The sequence below is a fragment of the Physella acuta genome, unplaced genomic scaffold (assembly GCF_028476545.2).
Source record: "Physella acuta isolate Inbredline_101_S28 unplaced genomic scaffold, ASM2847654v3 ptg000369l, whole genome shotgun sequence".
Lineage (NCBI taxonomy): Eukaryota > Metazoa > Mollusca > Gastropoda > Physidae > Physella > Physella acuta.
The window spans coordinates 229109-245963 of record NW_026731888.1 but is presented as its reverse complement, the minus strand read 5'-3'; the positions used below and the strand labels follow the sequence as shown (position 1 = coordinate 245963).

General features: G+C 31.4%; 1 protein-coding gene across 11 annotated transcripts in view; it reads left to right on the top strand.

Annotated features, from left to right (window-relative positions):
• Positions 1 to 16855, top strand: part of LOC131941668 (myoferlin) — a 58437-nt gene that overhangs the window by 39751 nt on the left and 1831 nt on the right. For 4 of the 11 annotated variants that reach the window (XM_059301056.1, XM_059301055.1, XM_059301063.1 and 1 more), the window contains 30 exons: positions 497 to 614; positions 747 to 849; positions 1040 to 1173; positions 1442 to 1600; positions 2464 to 2536; positions 2749 to 2826; positions 2931 to 3112; positions 3770 to 3919; positions 4202 to 4222; positions 4623 to 4652; positions 5064 to 5084; positions 6300 to 6398; positions 6585 to 6746; positions 7030 to 7186; positions 7326 to 7477; positions 8785 to 9066; positions 9528 to 9638; positions 10057 to 10182; positions 10316 to 10471; positions 10563 to 10654; positions 12127 to 12297; positions 12443 to 12588; positions 12791 to 12930; positions 13206 to 13294; positions 13597 to 13740; positions 14166 to 14256; positions 14366 to 14465; positions 14933 to 15111; positions 15197 to 15306; positions 16533 to 16680. In XM_059301056.1, the coding sequence (XP_059157039.1) occupies positions 497 to 614; positions 747 to 849; positions 1040 to 1173; positions 1442 to 1600; positions 2464 to 2536; positions 2749 to 2826; positions 2931 to 3112; positions 3770 to 3919; positions 4202 to 4222; positions 4623 to 4652; positions 5064 to 5084; positions 6300 to 6398; positions 6585 to 6746; positions 7030 to 7186; positions 7326 to 7477; positions 8785 to 9066; positions 9528 to 9638; positions 10057 to 10182; positions 10316 to 10471; positions 10563 to 10654; positions 12127 to 12297; positions 12443 to 12588; positions 12791 to 12930; positions 13206 to 13294; positions 13597 to 13740; positions 14166 to 14256; positions 14366 to 14465; positions 14933 to 15111; positions 15197 to 15306; positions 16533 to 16680 (3724 nt within the window). Of the gene's footprint in view, positions 1 to 496; positions 615 to 746; positions 850 to 1039; positions 1174 to 1441; positions 1601 to 2463; positions 2537 to 2748; positions 2827 to 2930; positions 3113 to 3769; positions 3920 to 4201; positions 4223 to 4622; positions 4653 to 5063; positions 5085 to 5537; positions 5568 to 6299; positions 6399 to 6584; positions 6747 to 7029; positions 7187 to 7325; positions 7478 to 8018; positions 8064 to 8784; positions 9067 to 9527; positions 9639 to 10056; positions 10183 to 10315; positions 10472 to 10562; positions 10655 to 12126; positions 12298 to 12442; positions 12589 to 12790; positions 12931 to 13205; positions 13295 to 13596; positions 13741 to 14165; positions 14257 to 14365; positions 14466 to 14932; positions 15112 to 15196; positions 15307 to 16532; positions 16681 to 16855 lie in introns of all 11 variants that reach the window. The other 7 variants (XM_059301064.1, XM_059301059.1, XM_059301060.1 and 4 more) reach the window with 6 other exon arrangements.

The following is a 16855-nucleotide window of genomic DNA, read 5'->3' as shown; positions in this document are numbered from 1 at the left end:
GCGTTATTAAAATTAATTTTAGTCTAATTTTACAATAACATCAATAGCATTTTTTAATTCAATCTATATGACTTAAATTAATGGTTGCATAAGAAAATATAGGTTAGAACAATGTACTTCAGAACACTATGAATTAAGTTTTAGTCAATTCTGGTTAGTAATATAACAAATGTAACAATATCTCAACGCCCATACTTTAAACCCAACATTAAATCAAATTAACTGAAATTAATAGTAATTCAAACCAAACCACCATGTTAAACTAATATTAACACAATGCCTCAAATTACTTTCTAATTAATAGTTATTATCTTATGCTAGTTTTATGCACAGATAGTAAAAGATAATTTAACTTAGTTTACCTATTAGTTTTCAATAGTCATAAAGACTCAATGAATATTAAAATAGAAATCATGTTTCATTTATTTAATTCTCATTTCAGTTATTGTTTAACATGATGTTATAAATGTTTTCATTTATTTCTTCAATATTGCAGTATGCTCTATGATAAAGATGCTGGCCACCACACATTTCTTGAGGATACTTATGAAAACCAGTCTAGAAATCTTCCTGGCGGGGCTTGGGCTGCTGCCTCAAGACCATGGACAGATGTGGTTGGTGCTTCAAAATACATTCAATAATAAAATTATAATGATGATGAAATTGTGTTATTTAGAATTAATATGTGAAGTATTCAAAAGAGCTATTGGCTATTATATTTGTACTTCTAATGTTACTTAAAATAGAAAGGTGATCCTGCACAAGAAAGAAATAAAATTCCATTACCCAGTGGCTGGAAGTGGGATGATGACTGGCAGGCAGATTTGAACAGAGCTGTTGATGAAGATGGTTGGTGTCATGTTTTTGTTACTTTTTTTAGGCATTTTCACTCATTAATAAGACAAAAATACTCAATATTAGGTCACCATTATAGTGTGTGTAAAATTAAAACTAGTGATTCAGGTTAATACTCTTTTTTGTATGAACATAATAGTGTACAGCTTTAAAGGAGCTAATATGTGTATTTTTTACTTTAAAGGATGGGAGTATTGTGTGGAGGCAACAGTAGGGGGTTATGGCCCTGTTGAAAAGACCTATCATTTATGCCGTAGGCGGCGCTGGGTCAGACACAGAACACTGGTCAAAGAAGTTGCTCATGCAAAACAGAAGCTGGCAAGTTTAGATAACTTTAGATAAAGTTTGATTAAGTTTAGTATTGCCAATAAAAAGTTTTAATTACAAAATATCATTCATTATCTAAATTGTGCATTCTTCACAAATTTAAATAAAGAGGATTTGTAAAAAGCAGATGATTAATTCAAATTTGGAAATTTTTAATTGAAAATTTAAAAAAAAACATAAAATTTTAATTATTAATAATGTAAGAGAAATTGTAACCTACACAACGTGAATCCATTGGTATTCAATATTTGGATATTAGGAAAAGAAACAGCAGGAAGGCTGGGAATATTCTGCATTGTTCAACATGAAGTTTCATGCTGAGGAGAGAACCATGGACCTTGTCAGGCGACGGCGTTGGCATCGCAAGATGGTCTCTACCAGCTCTGATGGAACATGTTTCTTCAATGTCCAACATGAGGTAATCCTGCCTGTTGCTTCCTGTCCCATCCATGTTCACACAGAATCATGATTTCTTTATAACTCTCCATTTGAATATTCCTTTCAGTTGTGTTTAGTAATGAAGCAGAATGCACCTCTTTGCCACTATCAAGAAACTCTTCAACTTTATGAGACATCTCATAATTGAGAAATGTATAGGTCTTGGCAAGTTAATAGTTCATGATAACTTTGCACTAGATACAAGTTTTAATCCCTAAGTTTCTCTTAAATTTCAGACTGTCTGCAGTAATATGGTCATTGTTCTGAGGCTATTAAATAGTTTCGACTATTAAAATCCGCACAAAAATTTCTTTAAGACTAACTTAACAACTCAAAACCAACTAGTGGTTCAAAATTAAATTGTGCAGAGCCACAAATTATAGATAACTACTATCTTATCCAAATAGGTTGCAAAAATGAAATACATTACTTTAAGAAAGAATTGGTTGCGATGTCTACCTGGTACTTCAACTTTGGTAATATTGTTATTTATTACTAGCTTCACCTTTTGATGTTCGTCTACATTTAAAAAGGATGTTCTTCAGGTTTACCTTCTTATATGTAATTTCCAGTTCACTTCTGGTGTAATTTCTTGTTCATGTTTACTAAAGATTTATGTTATGTAATTTTTTTAAATTTACATTTGTTTTTTCATATTTTAAAATGTTGTATGATAAATATTTTCAATTGATTTATCAACTTCTAAGTGTCATATACTTACCTTGTTTCCAGAGTAATTTTTAAAATGTTTTTTTTTAAAGCAAACCAACAATGTGTGTTCAAAAGTCGACAATTTTAAAATTTGTTTTAACAAAGTATGTAAGTTCCTTAAATGTCTTTCAGGGTACAGAACAAGAAAAAGAAATGGTTAATTTAGCAACAATGGCTGCACCAAGGATGTTCCTTGCCTTTAAAAGTTGGTCATTTTTTTTTCTTGGGTGATACATTTACAATTTTGTATTTCTGCACTTAACATCATAACCATTGATATCATGTGATAGAGTTACGTAGTGTTTCTCTTTACAGAACTAGTAATCTCAAGTCATGTAGCTACCATTTTATGTTGTTTCCCTAACATAAACAGTGAATGCAAGTGACTTAGTTACCCATTTGTATTGTTTCACACAGCCCCACACAAGTACCAGCTTCGAGCTTATGTATATCAAGCCAGAGATTTACTTGCTGCTGATGATTCCGGACTTTCAGGTTTGCATCAGCGGTTTAAATTGTTTTGTTTTTTTTTTTTAGCTGGAAAACTAACTTCATTTGCAAATATTCATGTGACCATTTTGTATTTTCTTTTATAAAAGATCCGTTTGCCAGAGTCTGTTTTATCACACAAAGTATGGTGACAGAAAAGCAAGCTAAGACATTGAGCCCAACCTGGGACCAGACATTGATATTTGGGGAGGTGGAGATTTATGGGGATCCTAAGGGACTAGAGATGGCACCACCAGAGATTTACATTGAACTGTTTGATCATGATACCTTTGTGAGTATATGTGCTGCTTTCTCAACCTCAGATCACACTTTCTAGCTATGGTTATTTTCTTTGTTGGATCATAATTCAGGCGCTAGTGTGAATTTATTTTCACTTTTTTTTATGTTTTGTTGCAGCATTTAGCTAAAATATGGCTAATATTGTTTAGTGTAGTAGGATAAAGAGAGCAGATGGAAAAATTCAAGCGTAGATATAGTGGTTACTGTCTAGAATAGAATACAACAAGAGGAAATAATAAATAACTGTTGTTCTACTTATAAAAATGTAAGGGATCGGTGTGGTCAAGTCGGTCAGGCTCATGGGTGCTAAACGGAAAAGACTAGAGTTTGAACCCTCTGACAGATGAGGCTCGATAGCTGGGGACAGCAACTCTTCTAGGAGAAACAAAAATCAAACAACTGCTTGTAGTTTGTTCTTGGTTGGAAAAGGCTCTGGAAGCAAATCCAAAAAGGAAAGCAGGCTGAAATCTGAGTCAACTGCCTTTATGGCACTTAACCAATAGACATACACTTAATTGTGTTGAAGGGAATCTCTTCCAACACTAAAATTAAGAACAAAGAAGAAGAAGAATCTGTAAGATTCTAAGGTCAATGCAATCCTATATTTAATGGATAAGTTTTCAAATTTGAATATTTTTGCATTCAACAGGGTAAACCAGAATTTTTGGGGAGAACAACTGCCTTGCCAATGGTAAAACTAGATCCATCTGATGCACGAACACCAGTGTTACAGTGGTATGAAATCAACAGACACAGTCAGAGTGGAGGAGAACTCTTGGCAGCATTTGAGCTTATCATGGTACATATCTGTTCAGTTTCTCTTTTATTCTTTTAATAATTGTTCACATTGTTCAGAAACTGTTTGACTTGTTATTTAGTAATCAAACATCAACATGCATTCAAATTTTCTGAATGGTTACAAAACTTGAACAGTAAAAGACTGCACATTTTTATTTTATTTATTAAATTATCATTTATTACTTATTTGATTACGTTCTAAACATGGTCTGATTTCAGGGCAGCTTATTAAGTACTTTTTTAATAAGTCTTTTGTAGCTATTTCAATCTTCTCTACAAATAGATTCCTGATGACATAGATGAGGTATTTTTCAGAAGATATATCTAGTTATGTTCACTCTTGCTAGTAACATGTTTGACTTGTATTACTAACACAGCACTAAATGAGTTTTGATGAGTTTTTGTTTTGTTTAATAGATGTGTACTACATTATCTCTCAGATAGCATATAGTTTTTTCTGAGTAAAACTTGTTTAAACCATTAGCATCTTATGATTCAAGTCCTTATCAATGTGATATAATTGTACCTATAGCATTTTTAAGTGAATTATAATAAAATACTAATACATTTTCTTTTATAGAAAAAACTTTCATAGCATTTTTTTGTTGGAATTTATTAGTTATTTTGCAGTAACCGTTAGGCTCTCTGCTATGAGTACTTCTTAATAAGTTTTTTGTAGCTATTTCAATCTACTCTCCAAATAGATTTCTGATGTTTCTTCTGATGTAGATAAGGTATTTTTCTATATATATTTCTAGTTACTTTCACTCTTATTAGTAACAATTTCCACCTATATTACTAACCCAGCGCTAAATAGCGCTTTAATGAGTTTGTGTTTTATTTTGTTTTGTAGATGTTTATGACAGTATTTCTCAGATAACAATATAGTCTTTTGTATGTAAAACATGTTAAAATCATAACATCTTGTAAATCATGGAGGAAAGATGTGGGACATATGATTTAAGTCATTATCAATGCGATATAATTGCACCTTTAGCATTTTTCAAGTGAAATAAAATAAAATACAAATAAATTTACTATTTTGTTGGGATTTTAAAGTTATTTTGCTGTGATTATTAAGCTCTCTGCTATGTGTACTTCTTAAATAAGTATGTTGTAGCTATTTCAATCTACTCTCCAAATAGATTTCTGATGTTTCTTCTGATGTAGGTATTTTTCAATAGACATTGCTAGTTACTTTCATTCTTACCAGTAACAATTTCTACTTATATTACTAACACAGCGCTAAATCGCGCTTTGATGAGTTTTGTTTTGTTTTGTAGACGTTTACCACAATATTTCTCAGATAGCATTATAGTTGTTTGTATGTGAAACATGGTAAAATCATCAGCGTCTTGTAAATCAAGAAAGAAAAATGTTGGATATATGATTTCAAGTCATTATCAATATGATATAGCTGCACCGCTGCACGTTTAGCATTTTTCAAGTGAATTTTTAAAAATACTAATAAATTTACTTTTAAAAAAAAATTATTTTGCAATGACTGTTAAGCTCTGTGCAAATGTATAAACTCATTTTTATGATTTAGTTTCACAAAATGTAATAATTGGGCTTTCTGTCAAGTGAACAATACTGTTTTTATTTTACATCTCTGTTAGTACCCAGCAGTAACAAAAGAGAGACCAGAGGTAACTGCTCAAATGGAAATGGTTCACTCTCACATTTTCATATTGCAAGAATTTTCATTGCACATTTCAATTCTTTGTAAAAATTATTAATATGTACTTATTATATTAGGTGTTGTTTTTTTTAATTCATTATAAAAGTATAAGACATTTATACTATAAAAAATTATGTATATTACTCCTCACTTCGTAAATCATGGTTTGTTGTCTTAATTTTTAAAAAAGGTAGCCAACCTGTATCTATCTTTCATTTACTCTGAAATTCTTGTTTTAGTCCTTTTTCAAACTGTTCATAAATCAACACTTCATTATTTACAAATTTCACAGAGAATTTTTAGTTGTCAATTAGTTTATTATATTCTTATTAAATTGAATTTACTCTGCATGCCACACTTATAATTTTCAAAATCTAAATCATTCATCAGATAAAAGGGAAGTTGTGAATTGCACTTAATTATCTTCTTGAAATCTTGTTTTTGTTTGTTGCCAAACTAACTAAATATGTGTTTATTGTAGAAATTCTTAAATTTAACTTGCAATTAAATCTGTCTTCTAATTATTATAAAAATTGTAAAATACTTCTTTCACAGGTGTTTAAACAGTTTCAATTTTGAGCCTCCTATAATTATAATCACGTTACAATTTTAAATGAATACATATGGAAATAACTTGTCTTATTTTGAATAAAATAGAGTGTTTTACTAATTATTTATGATCTGTATTGCTCATGAATAGATAACAGGAAAAGACTTGCCTTTTCTACCACCTAAACGAGGAAACATTTATATTGTACCCAATGGAATAAGACCAGTTATGCAACGAACAGGAATTGAGGTAGTTACGATCAGCTTACTTGTAGATTTTTATTTATTTGCTGGGTTTTGCTTTTTAAATCTTAAATGGTAAATTGTATCATTATCTGTTAGTTTAGTAGCTCTGAGTCACACTTCATATGGGTATTTTTTCATTAATTTATTTCATCTTTCTTCATTTACTAAGTGTATTTTTCAAACCAACCAGGTTTTATGCTGGGGTGTGAGAAACATGAAAAAATTTCAACTCTCTGCTGTCACTTCACCTAGTGCCAGATTTGAGTGTGGTGGATATGTCAAAGATTCTGTAGTCATCAAGGATACTAGACGCAATCCTAATTTTTCAGAAAATTTGTTATTTTTTGATGTGGTAATTGACTTAACCCAACATATTTTTTTTGTTTCTCTTAAATTTTGAGAATACAAATTTTAACAAGGAAAAAAATCAATAGATGCATAAAATATTTCGAATAATGTTTAACATTTTACAAAAAAAAATGTAATATTTAATTTTTAAGCATTTTATGAATTGATCATCTACAGTTTAAAACATTGAATTGGCTAGAATGTTAAAAATGAGAAATACCACCGTTACAAAAAATAGCAAACAGATGAATTTTTATTCTTGTTTAATCATCTTTTTGTTTTTTCAGATGTTACCCAGGGAAGAACTTTATATGCCACCAATGAGCATTAGAGTGAAAGACCACAGACAGTTTGGTCGCAAGCCAACTGTTGGTGTCCACATGCTCAAGTCTCTAGAAGATTTTCGATGTGACCCACTTGAACCAATGGTCCCTGTAGCTAATGGTGATAATTTTTATAAAAATATTAAAAGCTTATAATATTTTTTTTTTTAAGACATAAAAGATTTGCAGTGCATTTTAAAATTTTCATCTACTAAATTTTGTACTGGATTAGTTATTGTCTTACTTTTTAATTTGTCTAGAATTACCTCCAGCCACGAACGGGTCTAATGAACTCATACCAACAACAATCATACCACAAGACTTAGCCTTGACAACAGCACTTACAGGCGGCGGGTCACCTACCAGTGATACAGTCATTACAATGCCGGATGGTACAGAAATTTCAGAAAAGGTAATTCTTTTAAAAAAATAACTACTCCCATCAAGCCACATAAAAAATTCTACCCTAATGAAATTTTTATCCATGTTCACTGGTCTGTTTTTTTTTATTTAGGTATGAACATTTTTTCACAAAATTTTAGTAGCTGTTAAATGTTTGAATCATGCACACCCTGATCACAAGCCTTGCACTTATTCATTCTTTTTTATCAGATTCATCCTCTTTGTTGATGATTTCTTTTTAGACTATCTTACTAACACAAATTGTATCTATCTATCTATATATATAAATAAATAGATAGATTGATCGATTTCATAAATTAAATAAATAGACATTTTGACTGACTAACAGACACACAGAGACAGACAGATAGATGTATCTTCATTACTTAAAAGCTCATTTTTAACATGTCTACATGAATTTCATAGCAGCCACAGATGGTCTTTTCAAATTAAACAAGTACATTTTGTATTAATACCTAATAGTTAAAGCTACGAACATTACTTTTTGTTTAATAACGTTATTGTTTTTTATTGCTGCCAACCACCATTAGACTGGATTCTTAAAATTGTTATCTAGTTTCACAGATTTACACAGGGTAAATTTATCTGTGGATTCTTTGCATATTTGGTAAATCTAGCAAGGGTTGCAGTCTTTTATATTTTTCTTATTTTCAAGATACCTGCTTATGAAAAAACATTTATGCTTACAAGATGCTTGTTTTTATATGGTGATATTTTAGGCCATTGTTGCCTTTTATTATCTTCAATATAAGTGTTAGTTTAACTATATTTTAAAACTTAATTACATTGATAAGATAATATACATTTTCTGTGTCTTCTGACAACCTGATGTTTTGTAACTTGTTAATTTTCTTTTAGAATGTCTCTCCTTATGTATGATGTATTTATATCTATTAAGAATACAATATTGTTACGTGTAACCACCGTCATCCTAATATTTTAGTGATTTTATTGAATACCTTGTCTTTGTTTTTTTCAGCGTGTTTTATTAAATTTAAATGACCGTAGACAAAATTCCAGCCGTTGTATAATATTTTTTTCCTAAAGTTTTGTGTGACTATATGATGAGAATAGTTATCTTGCAGCATAATGAGTTGTCTACTGCTAAACGCATTTAAACACTGCTAAATATTATCCTTTACTGGAACTGGTTGTAATTGTTGATTAAAAAGTTGATTCAACTGATAACTACCTAGTCTGAGGGATTCTTCCTGTAGTGTTAAGGATTTTTTTACAGTGATAAGGCTCTTGCTGATTATTTTCTTTTTATACTCATTGCTTAATTTATTTGACTAGCCCCTAAGGAAGTCGCATGAATTAGTAGTTGTTGAAGAACCCTTTAGTCCACCACCAGTGATTCTGTCCAGTGATAGTCTCAACACCAATAACTCAGCTAAAATGCTGCCTAGTTTCAAAATACCAGGAAAGCTAAGCAAGAAAATACCAAAGTTACCAAAGGCAAGAGAGGTGAAAGAATATATTTTGAACACATTTATTTTCTTATTGCCCAAACCAATTAGACTGAGAAGAGAGAGAGCACTAGCTAGGAAACGATTTCGTGAATTACGGAGTATGGAGGTTTGTCTAGAGCACATTGCACCCTGTTGACTGTTGTAATTGAGAGCTCCTGTTTTGGATTCATTTTTCATATTGAAACTTTTTAAATGTTTTATTTTACATTGATTAGAACATTCCATCTTTTTTCCTTCCTCCCCCAGCTCTTGCATGTTATGGTGGCTATGGTTTTTCTTTTGCCTTTTGTTCAATTTTTTAAAAATTGTTATGTGATTTTAGAATCTTCTTATTAGCACTTTATAATATATTTACAACTATTCTAGCAATGAAATGTGTAATGATTTGTGACTATTATGAACACATATGCATTTTAAATTATGCACATTATGTACAAGAACTAAAATCAATAAGTAAGAATTACATTAAAATAGAGTTGCATAGAATTTGTATTTCATAAGTTAAATTAGTACTTTTATCCTACTTAAGATTTAATGATGCCAATATTTAAAAATAAAATTTTCCAGGAATCTGAACTGACCCTAATGGAGATTGACTGGTGGTCCAAATATTATGCATCAACAAATGATTTGGAGAAATGCAAGAAGTATAGACTACTAAATTATGACACATTAGAGGTAAGCTGGCATTCACTTGATCCGTTAGGACACAAACATTGGTCACACTACAGTCCTCAGTTCATTTAGATAGGTCAGCACAATTACAACTAGTATATGGAAACACAGAAAATATAAAATTTTAGTTGGATTTTCTTATCTTCAGCTGTGATAATTATTTTGTGAACTGATAAATAGCTTTTTAAAACATTGCTTTTAAATTTAAACATTTTCCTGTATTAACTGAATTTTGTTGCCTTTTAAAAATTTTAAAGAAATCTCACCTCATTGTTAAGATTGCAACATCTTACACTGTAAATGGATATTATAAACAATGCGAAGAAATAAAGTAATACAATGATACTCTAAATGAACAGTATGCCCTAGAAAAATGTTTCGTTTGTAAGCATAGAATAGATGTGTAAAAACAATGTTTCAGGTTCTGCCATCTGAGTTAGAAAAATGTGAGATCTACAAAGGATTTAATGATTTCTGTCATACACTGCCACTATCCAGAGGAAAAAATGAAGATGATGAGGATGATAATGTTATTGGAGAGTTCAAAGTTAGTCCTTTCACTTTTTATAATGTTTAACATGTTATTGTTTATTTATACTTACTCTACAGTTAGTTGGTTATGGTGTTTTATGTTGGAGTTCTCCTAAAACCTTTAAATTCTCTGATTCCTGTATTTTTAGGGATCTTTCAGGGTGTACCCTTTACCCCAAGACCCTGCGGAGCAGCTACCACCTCGTATTTTTCAGTCTCTACCACCCAGTGACCCTGAAGAATGTATTGTTAGAGTTTATGTCATCAAAGCTGTTGATCTACAGCCCAATGATCCCAATGGTCTGGTAGGTAACCTTTGGCTCATCTTCGTTATATTTAAAATTACACTGACCTGTCTTATTGGCTGATTTAATTTATGGCTGTTTTCACTTTCAGGCTGACCCATATGTGGAAGTAGAGCTAGGCAAAACAAAGATGAATACAAGAGATAATTATGTGCCAAACTCAATCAATCCAAGCTTTGGAAGGTAAATTATTTTAAATACATTTCAGTAAATTAATACGTACTTTCATAACAAATTTACTTATAGCTCTCATGAATTTCATGTTGTAGATCTAGTGCAAAGGCTGCTTACTAGTAAGATTTTCTCAGTACTTTTCTTATTTTGGTACCCAATTTGTTGTTATTCTTGTGTTGAAGTAGCTTTGAGAAATCACTGGGTTTATCTTGTGTTAAAGAGATACAGATTTGTATTAAGTTGAAAGAATTATCAGAAGTTGTTGTGTTAGTTGTGAACAGTGCTAAGATAATATATATCTTCTGAACTGTATTAACAAAAAAAATGGTGTATAGTAAGAATGATAACATAGATCACTATCTACCATAGCATGTTAATGTAATAATAATTGCAGTAGTATTGAACCTGTAGGCGGGTCTAAGCCATTAGTCTACTGGGAATAGAGTTAATACAACCTATATTTTCTTCTCAATCAATAGCATAAATTGTACAATTAACAACAAGACTCAAAGTTGGACGTCAGTTTATTACATTAAATTGCTCAATAGAAATTATTATAGCATATAATTAAATACAAAGTAGTATTAAAATAACACAAAACCACAATGTATGTGAATCAGGGTCCTGTTAAGTCCCACAAACTTTGCAGGTTAGCAGCTCCATGGGATGGTGGGGGGGGGGGGGGGGGTGAATAAAGCAACTTTCAGAGGCCAGGAAACAAATCTGTTTTTTTTTTCTCCATTATTTTAATTTCTTGCTGGTCTGTATGTATAACATGGCCAATCTCTTTATTCTGAGTGGACAGTTTGCTGGTTAAGTCAGCGGTATGTTGAAATTGTATAAATGTGACATGTTGAAGCAGTACATATTAGCTTCGTGTATAAAGGGTTGTGGGTTTTTCTTCACTAAAAATCCATTGTTGAAAAAGTATTAAAAAATGTATTTTGAAAAGCATTACACCTTGTCTTTTAATCTTTGGTGGGGATTGTTTGTAAGGTCTTTGAACTCACCCTGAATCCATGACATTTTAGTGAAGATAGTAATTTGTTGAAAGAGTGATTACTCATGGAAAGCTGATTAAGTCTAATTTTTTCATGTAACAGTTTGAGGTTGCAGGTTATCTCAGTTTGCTGAAATGCTACTTTTTATAGGCTATAAAATGTTATTATTTGTATAGTTGTTCATAGAATTTTCTATAGGTTAATATAAATATATTTCAAGAATTCAGCACAGGTTGTTTTTTTTTTAAATCACATTTGCTTAGTTTTTTTTAGAAATGTACAATTTGCGGCATATAAATGTGTTCATAATTTACATAATGTTTACTAAAACATTAATACTTAAAAAAATATTTATTAAAAATATTCATCAAAAAGCATAAACCCTTGTTATTGAAATAATTTTTTTGGAGTGGACATATGTATAGTAGGCCTCCATTGATCATACTTAGAATGGACTTAAATATATGGTTTTTCCTGTAGGCTATTTGAATTGAAGGCGTTAATACCAATCAACAAGGATCTGACCGTCAGGGTCAAAGACTATGACCTGTTGAGTACTGATGATACCATTGGTGAAACAACTATCGATCTTGAAAATAGATACCTTACAAAACATAGAGCTATTTGTGGATTACCTAAAAGTTATTGGTTGTAAGTCTTTTTTTATAGTTTTATTTTAAAAAGTATAATTTCATGCTTTAGAATATGTACATTTTTTTTCTCATGCTGTATGTCCATCAAGATTTATTTTGAAATTATTTTTTATTTCTTTTTCCCAATTTTTGTGTGACCATAGATCTGGTGTCAATCTTTGGAGAGATAGTCAGAAGCCAGTAGAAATTTTACAAGAGTACTGTCGAAGAAATCGCTTGGAAGGACCTGTTTTCTTAGAAACTACAACAGTCAAGGTTGGAGACAAAACATATAAATTGTCAGACTTTGGTAAGTTTTTTTAAGTTCAGAATCTCATTGTTAATAGATAGCTCACAGACCAAAAACATATATATATAGTGCTAAATTTATAGCTTTATCATGTTATGAACATCAATGGGTTTTTAAAATGATAGCTATCTAACTTTAATTTATTATATGGTTCTTATAATCAAATGATGTCACTTTCAATTTTCTTGATTCATCCTTGTAGAGAAAGTTCCACCTTTTAACAAGCACGTTGGACCTGAGGAACAGCGTTTGGCATTACATGTTCTGAACCTGTTCCCCTTGGTCAAGGAGCATGTTGAATCTAGACCCATTTTTAACCCCCTACAGCCTAACATAGAGCAGGTGATATCCTCATACATTACTGAACATCTCACATAGAGCTAGTTGTAATATACATTACTGAATATCTCATACTCACCTCACACTCTATTACATTATTCACATTGAACTGTTGATAATTTGATTCATTACTGCACACGTCACATAGAGCAGCAACATTTTGTAGCTTTTAACCTTTTTAACTGTGTTGATGAAGTTAACTTTTAGAAATCAACTTACAGTTTAACAAGTTTTTTAAAAGTAAACCATGGTTGCATCTGTATCTGTTCGTTTCCCAGGGTCGACTTCATATGTGGGTTGACATCTTTCCTTCATCCCTAGGACCTCCAGGGCCACCTTTTGACATTTCTCCAAGAAAGCCTGCACAGTATGTAATGGAAATATTGTTTGCAAACTCTCTTTTTCAGTTATTTGATTTCCACTTTAAGTAAATAATCTGCCAAAAAAGAGATTATTAAAGTATCAGGGCCTTAATGTTTATGACTCAATTTTTATTAAATTTATTGGCAAACAATCATTAAAATTCTTATACATTTTTGTTAAGCTTTTGAAACTAATTTCCACCCAAATCCACACATTTTTAAATGGTCTTTCACTTTACTGTAGCTAGGTGGCAAGAGAATTGTTTTGTTTGCATAAGTGTTACTTTTATAATTTACTATCTTATAGATATGTTCTTCGAATAATTATTTGGAATACCAAAGATGTTATCTTAGAAGAAGAATCAATAACAGGAGAGAAAATGAGTGACATTTATGTGCAGTCTTGGATGGCTGGCATAGATGAAAAACAGAAGACAGATGTACATTACAGGTATGCCATATTGACATCTTTATTTAAAAACTACTGATAAAAATGGTGCAACAGTTGAACAAATATATTTACAGACATTCAAATTCTGTTAAGTTTAAGTTCTATAAATATAGTTTTTAGAGTTTGTTTCAAGCTTGTCTTATTCTTGTTCTTTTTTTGGATTTGCTTCCATAGCCTTTGTCCATCCAAGAACAAACTACAAGGCAGCAGTTGTTTGATTTTAGAGTTTTCTCTTCTAGATGGGTTACTGTCCCCAGCTATTGAGGCTTATCTGACTGGAGGTTCGAACTCGCAACTTTTTGGTTTAGCAACCATGAGCTTTACCCTCCAGACCAAGCCAGCACCTAAACTTGTGTTACATTTATTCAGTTTTTGTCATGTTTTTGTTTTTTTAAATTAAGCCTAAAATGTTTTTTTTACATTAGGTCTCTAGATGGGGAAGGTAATTTTAACTGGAGGATGGCATTTCCATTTGAATATCAAGTTGCTGAACAAACAATGATTGTCAGGAAAAAGGTTAGGCTTTTGTTCTTAAATACAATCTAATTTTACTTATTTCTAAAATGTGTACTTTGTTTTTGTCAGCATTTTGGCTCCACACAGAAGGTCAATATCTTATTTGCAGGAACATTTCTGGAGTCTTGATACAACAGAAATTAGAACAATTCCCAAGCTGATCACACAGATTTGGGACAATGACAAGTTCTCAAAGGATGATTTTATTGGTTTGTTCCTGATTTTTTAAGTTTGTCTAAAAGATGTAATTGATAATCTGTTGATTAGTAATTGAAATTATGTGTGTGGCTGTCTTTTATGCCTACTACACCAGTCACCCTATCGCAATGAAACTTTGGGAGGGTATTGAGTCAATACCAGGGAAGGTATCTGTCATTTAAAAAGGTGTAAACATAGAGTGCTACCCTGGAAGTATTTTATGCTTTGGGACCCATAGTTCCCCAGCAGAAATTTTTTTACCACCTGTGCTATGCTGATTGGTCGTTCTGCACAGGGAGTTTCAAAAAAAAATTACAGTGCACTTTAGATTGTTTAGAATAGAGATAGTATTTCCAGGCACATTGTCATCCCATAAAAACACTGACTCCAATATAAAATTCATAAGCTTGTTTTATTATAAATTTTGTTCATAGCAAACTGTACAGCCAATGTTTTAATTTTTCCTGATGTTGACTAGGTCATCTTGAGCTGAATCTTAATGCCATGCCTTTACCTGCCAAACGGGCCAGGAACTGCACATTAAAAATGTTGCCAGATGTGGGGAAAGATGTCAAACTTGTATCACTCTTTGAAATGAAACACATGAAAGGATTTTGGCCCTGTTATGATGATGCCTCTGGTACTCGGGTGCTCAGTGTAAGTCTCAGCACCTTAAAGAAGATTACCATTTTATTTAAGCTTATACAATATATTTAAATATATTGAACAACATGATTTGCAGGGCAAAGTAGAAATGGAACTAGAGTTACTTACAGCAGCCCAGGCTGAAGAGAGACCTGCTGGTCTTGGCAGAGATGAACCCAACGCACACCCTAAGCTTGACATGCCAAAGTAGGGATCATAAGTCAATAATGCTAAACATATGCTTTTTTTTTATTCTAGAAAAATAGAAAGACAAATTAAGCATTGAAAAATATCCTGCTATTAAACTTAACTTTTAAGTTGATAGAATTTGGCTGTTTACTGTGGGTGTTGAATGCATACCAGACCTTGTTTACTACACTTCATAGTGATCCACCTCTGGAATAGTCTAGACATCAATTTTATCTAATAACTTTGAAAACCGGAACCAGCTTAAAATTCAAAATAATTATTTGCTCTCAGCTTCTACTATAATTTGACTTTGTTGTCCGTGTGGCCCTGTTTTCTATTTTCATGCATGCAATTAATCTACCACCCTCTCATCTCAGTTTCTCTTTCTTATGAAGTGAGGGAATCACTGTGAGTCTATATCTTGAACTTGTGTGACTCACAATTTCTTGTCTTGGTATTGACTAGTCACTTAAATGACATTGTTTAGATAAAAGTTGTTTGTCATTTGCTAATGATAAGTCACATTCTTAATAGGCAGCTTAAAATTGCAATTATTTATAATCATGATGTAATAAATTAAAATGTTAAAGGATTGTCAACAATTGATGTGGTGCTAAAAGATGCAACAATTAATAAGAAATTTTAAATTTATAATTACAGAAGTTTGAGCTGATCTGCTACATATATAACTGGTGGGGGGGGGGGGGGGATATTTAAAATAATAATAAAAAGACATACTTGTTGCTGGAATAGTTAATGTGATGGCCCACATGTGACAACTGGTGGCTGGGGTGTAAAATATGTTTAAATTATAGATGGTGAATGCTTATATTTGTAAGCCGCCAGTGCATAACTGTTGAGAAATTTGTCAATCTTTGAAGTTCGTTTTAATATAACTATGATTCTAAAGTTTTAAACTACAATTTTTTAAAATACATGTAATATACTACTACATCACACTCTCTAAGACCCTACAATGTCTCAAAAGTCCAATTCTGTCCCCATCAGTATATGGGAATAGGTCTTTGATTGGTTTGTTAGATGTTACCATATTATTTTTGTTTTGCTTCTGAACAATTCCTTGATTTTAAAATTCACTTATTTTAAAAAGCTTACTGTAATTGTACTATTTTTATGCTATTGGTTAGTATACTTTTCTTATGAAAGATTTCTTTACACATGGCCATTTTAATATTATTTCCATAATCAAATATTCTGCAAATATGTATATTATAATTAATTAGGCGACCTGATACATCATTCCTGTGGTTCACCTCTCCATGGAAGACGTTTAAACATATAATCTGGCGTAACTATGGCTGTTATCTGATATGGATGTTGGTGATCTTTTTGATCATCCTCCTATTTGCCCTCTTCATCTATTCGTTCCCTGTAAGTAAAATTTGTCTAATGATACATTAGCCTTATTTATCAAGAGATCAACTGGGCTAATGTATTCTCATATTCAGTTTTAATAACACAACATTGAATCCTATTGTAAAATAATTGCATTGAAATACAATCGTTTAAAAATTCACACTTTCAGACTTATATCTAATTTTTATAT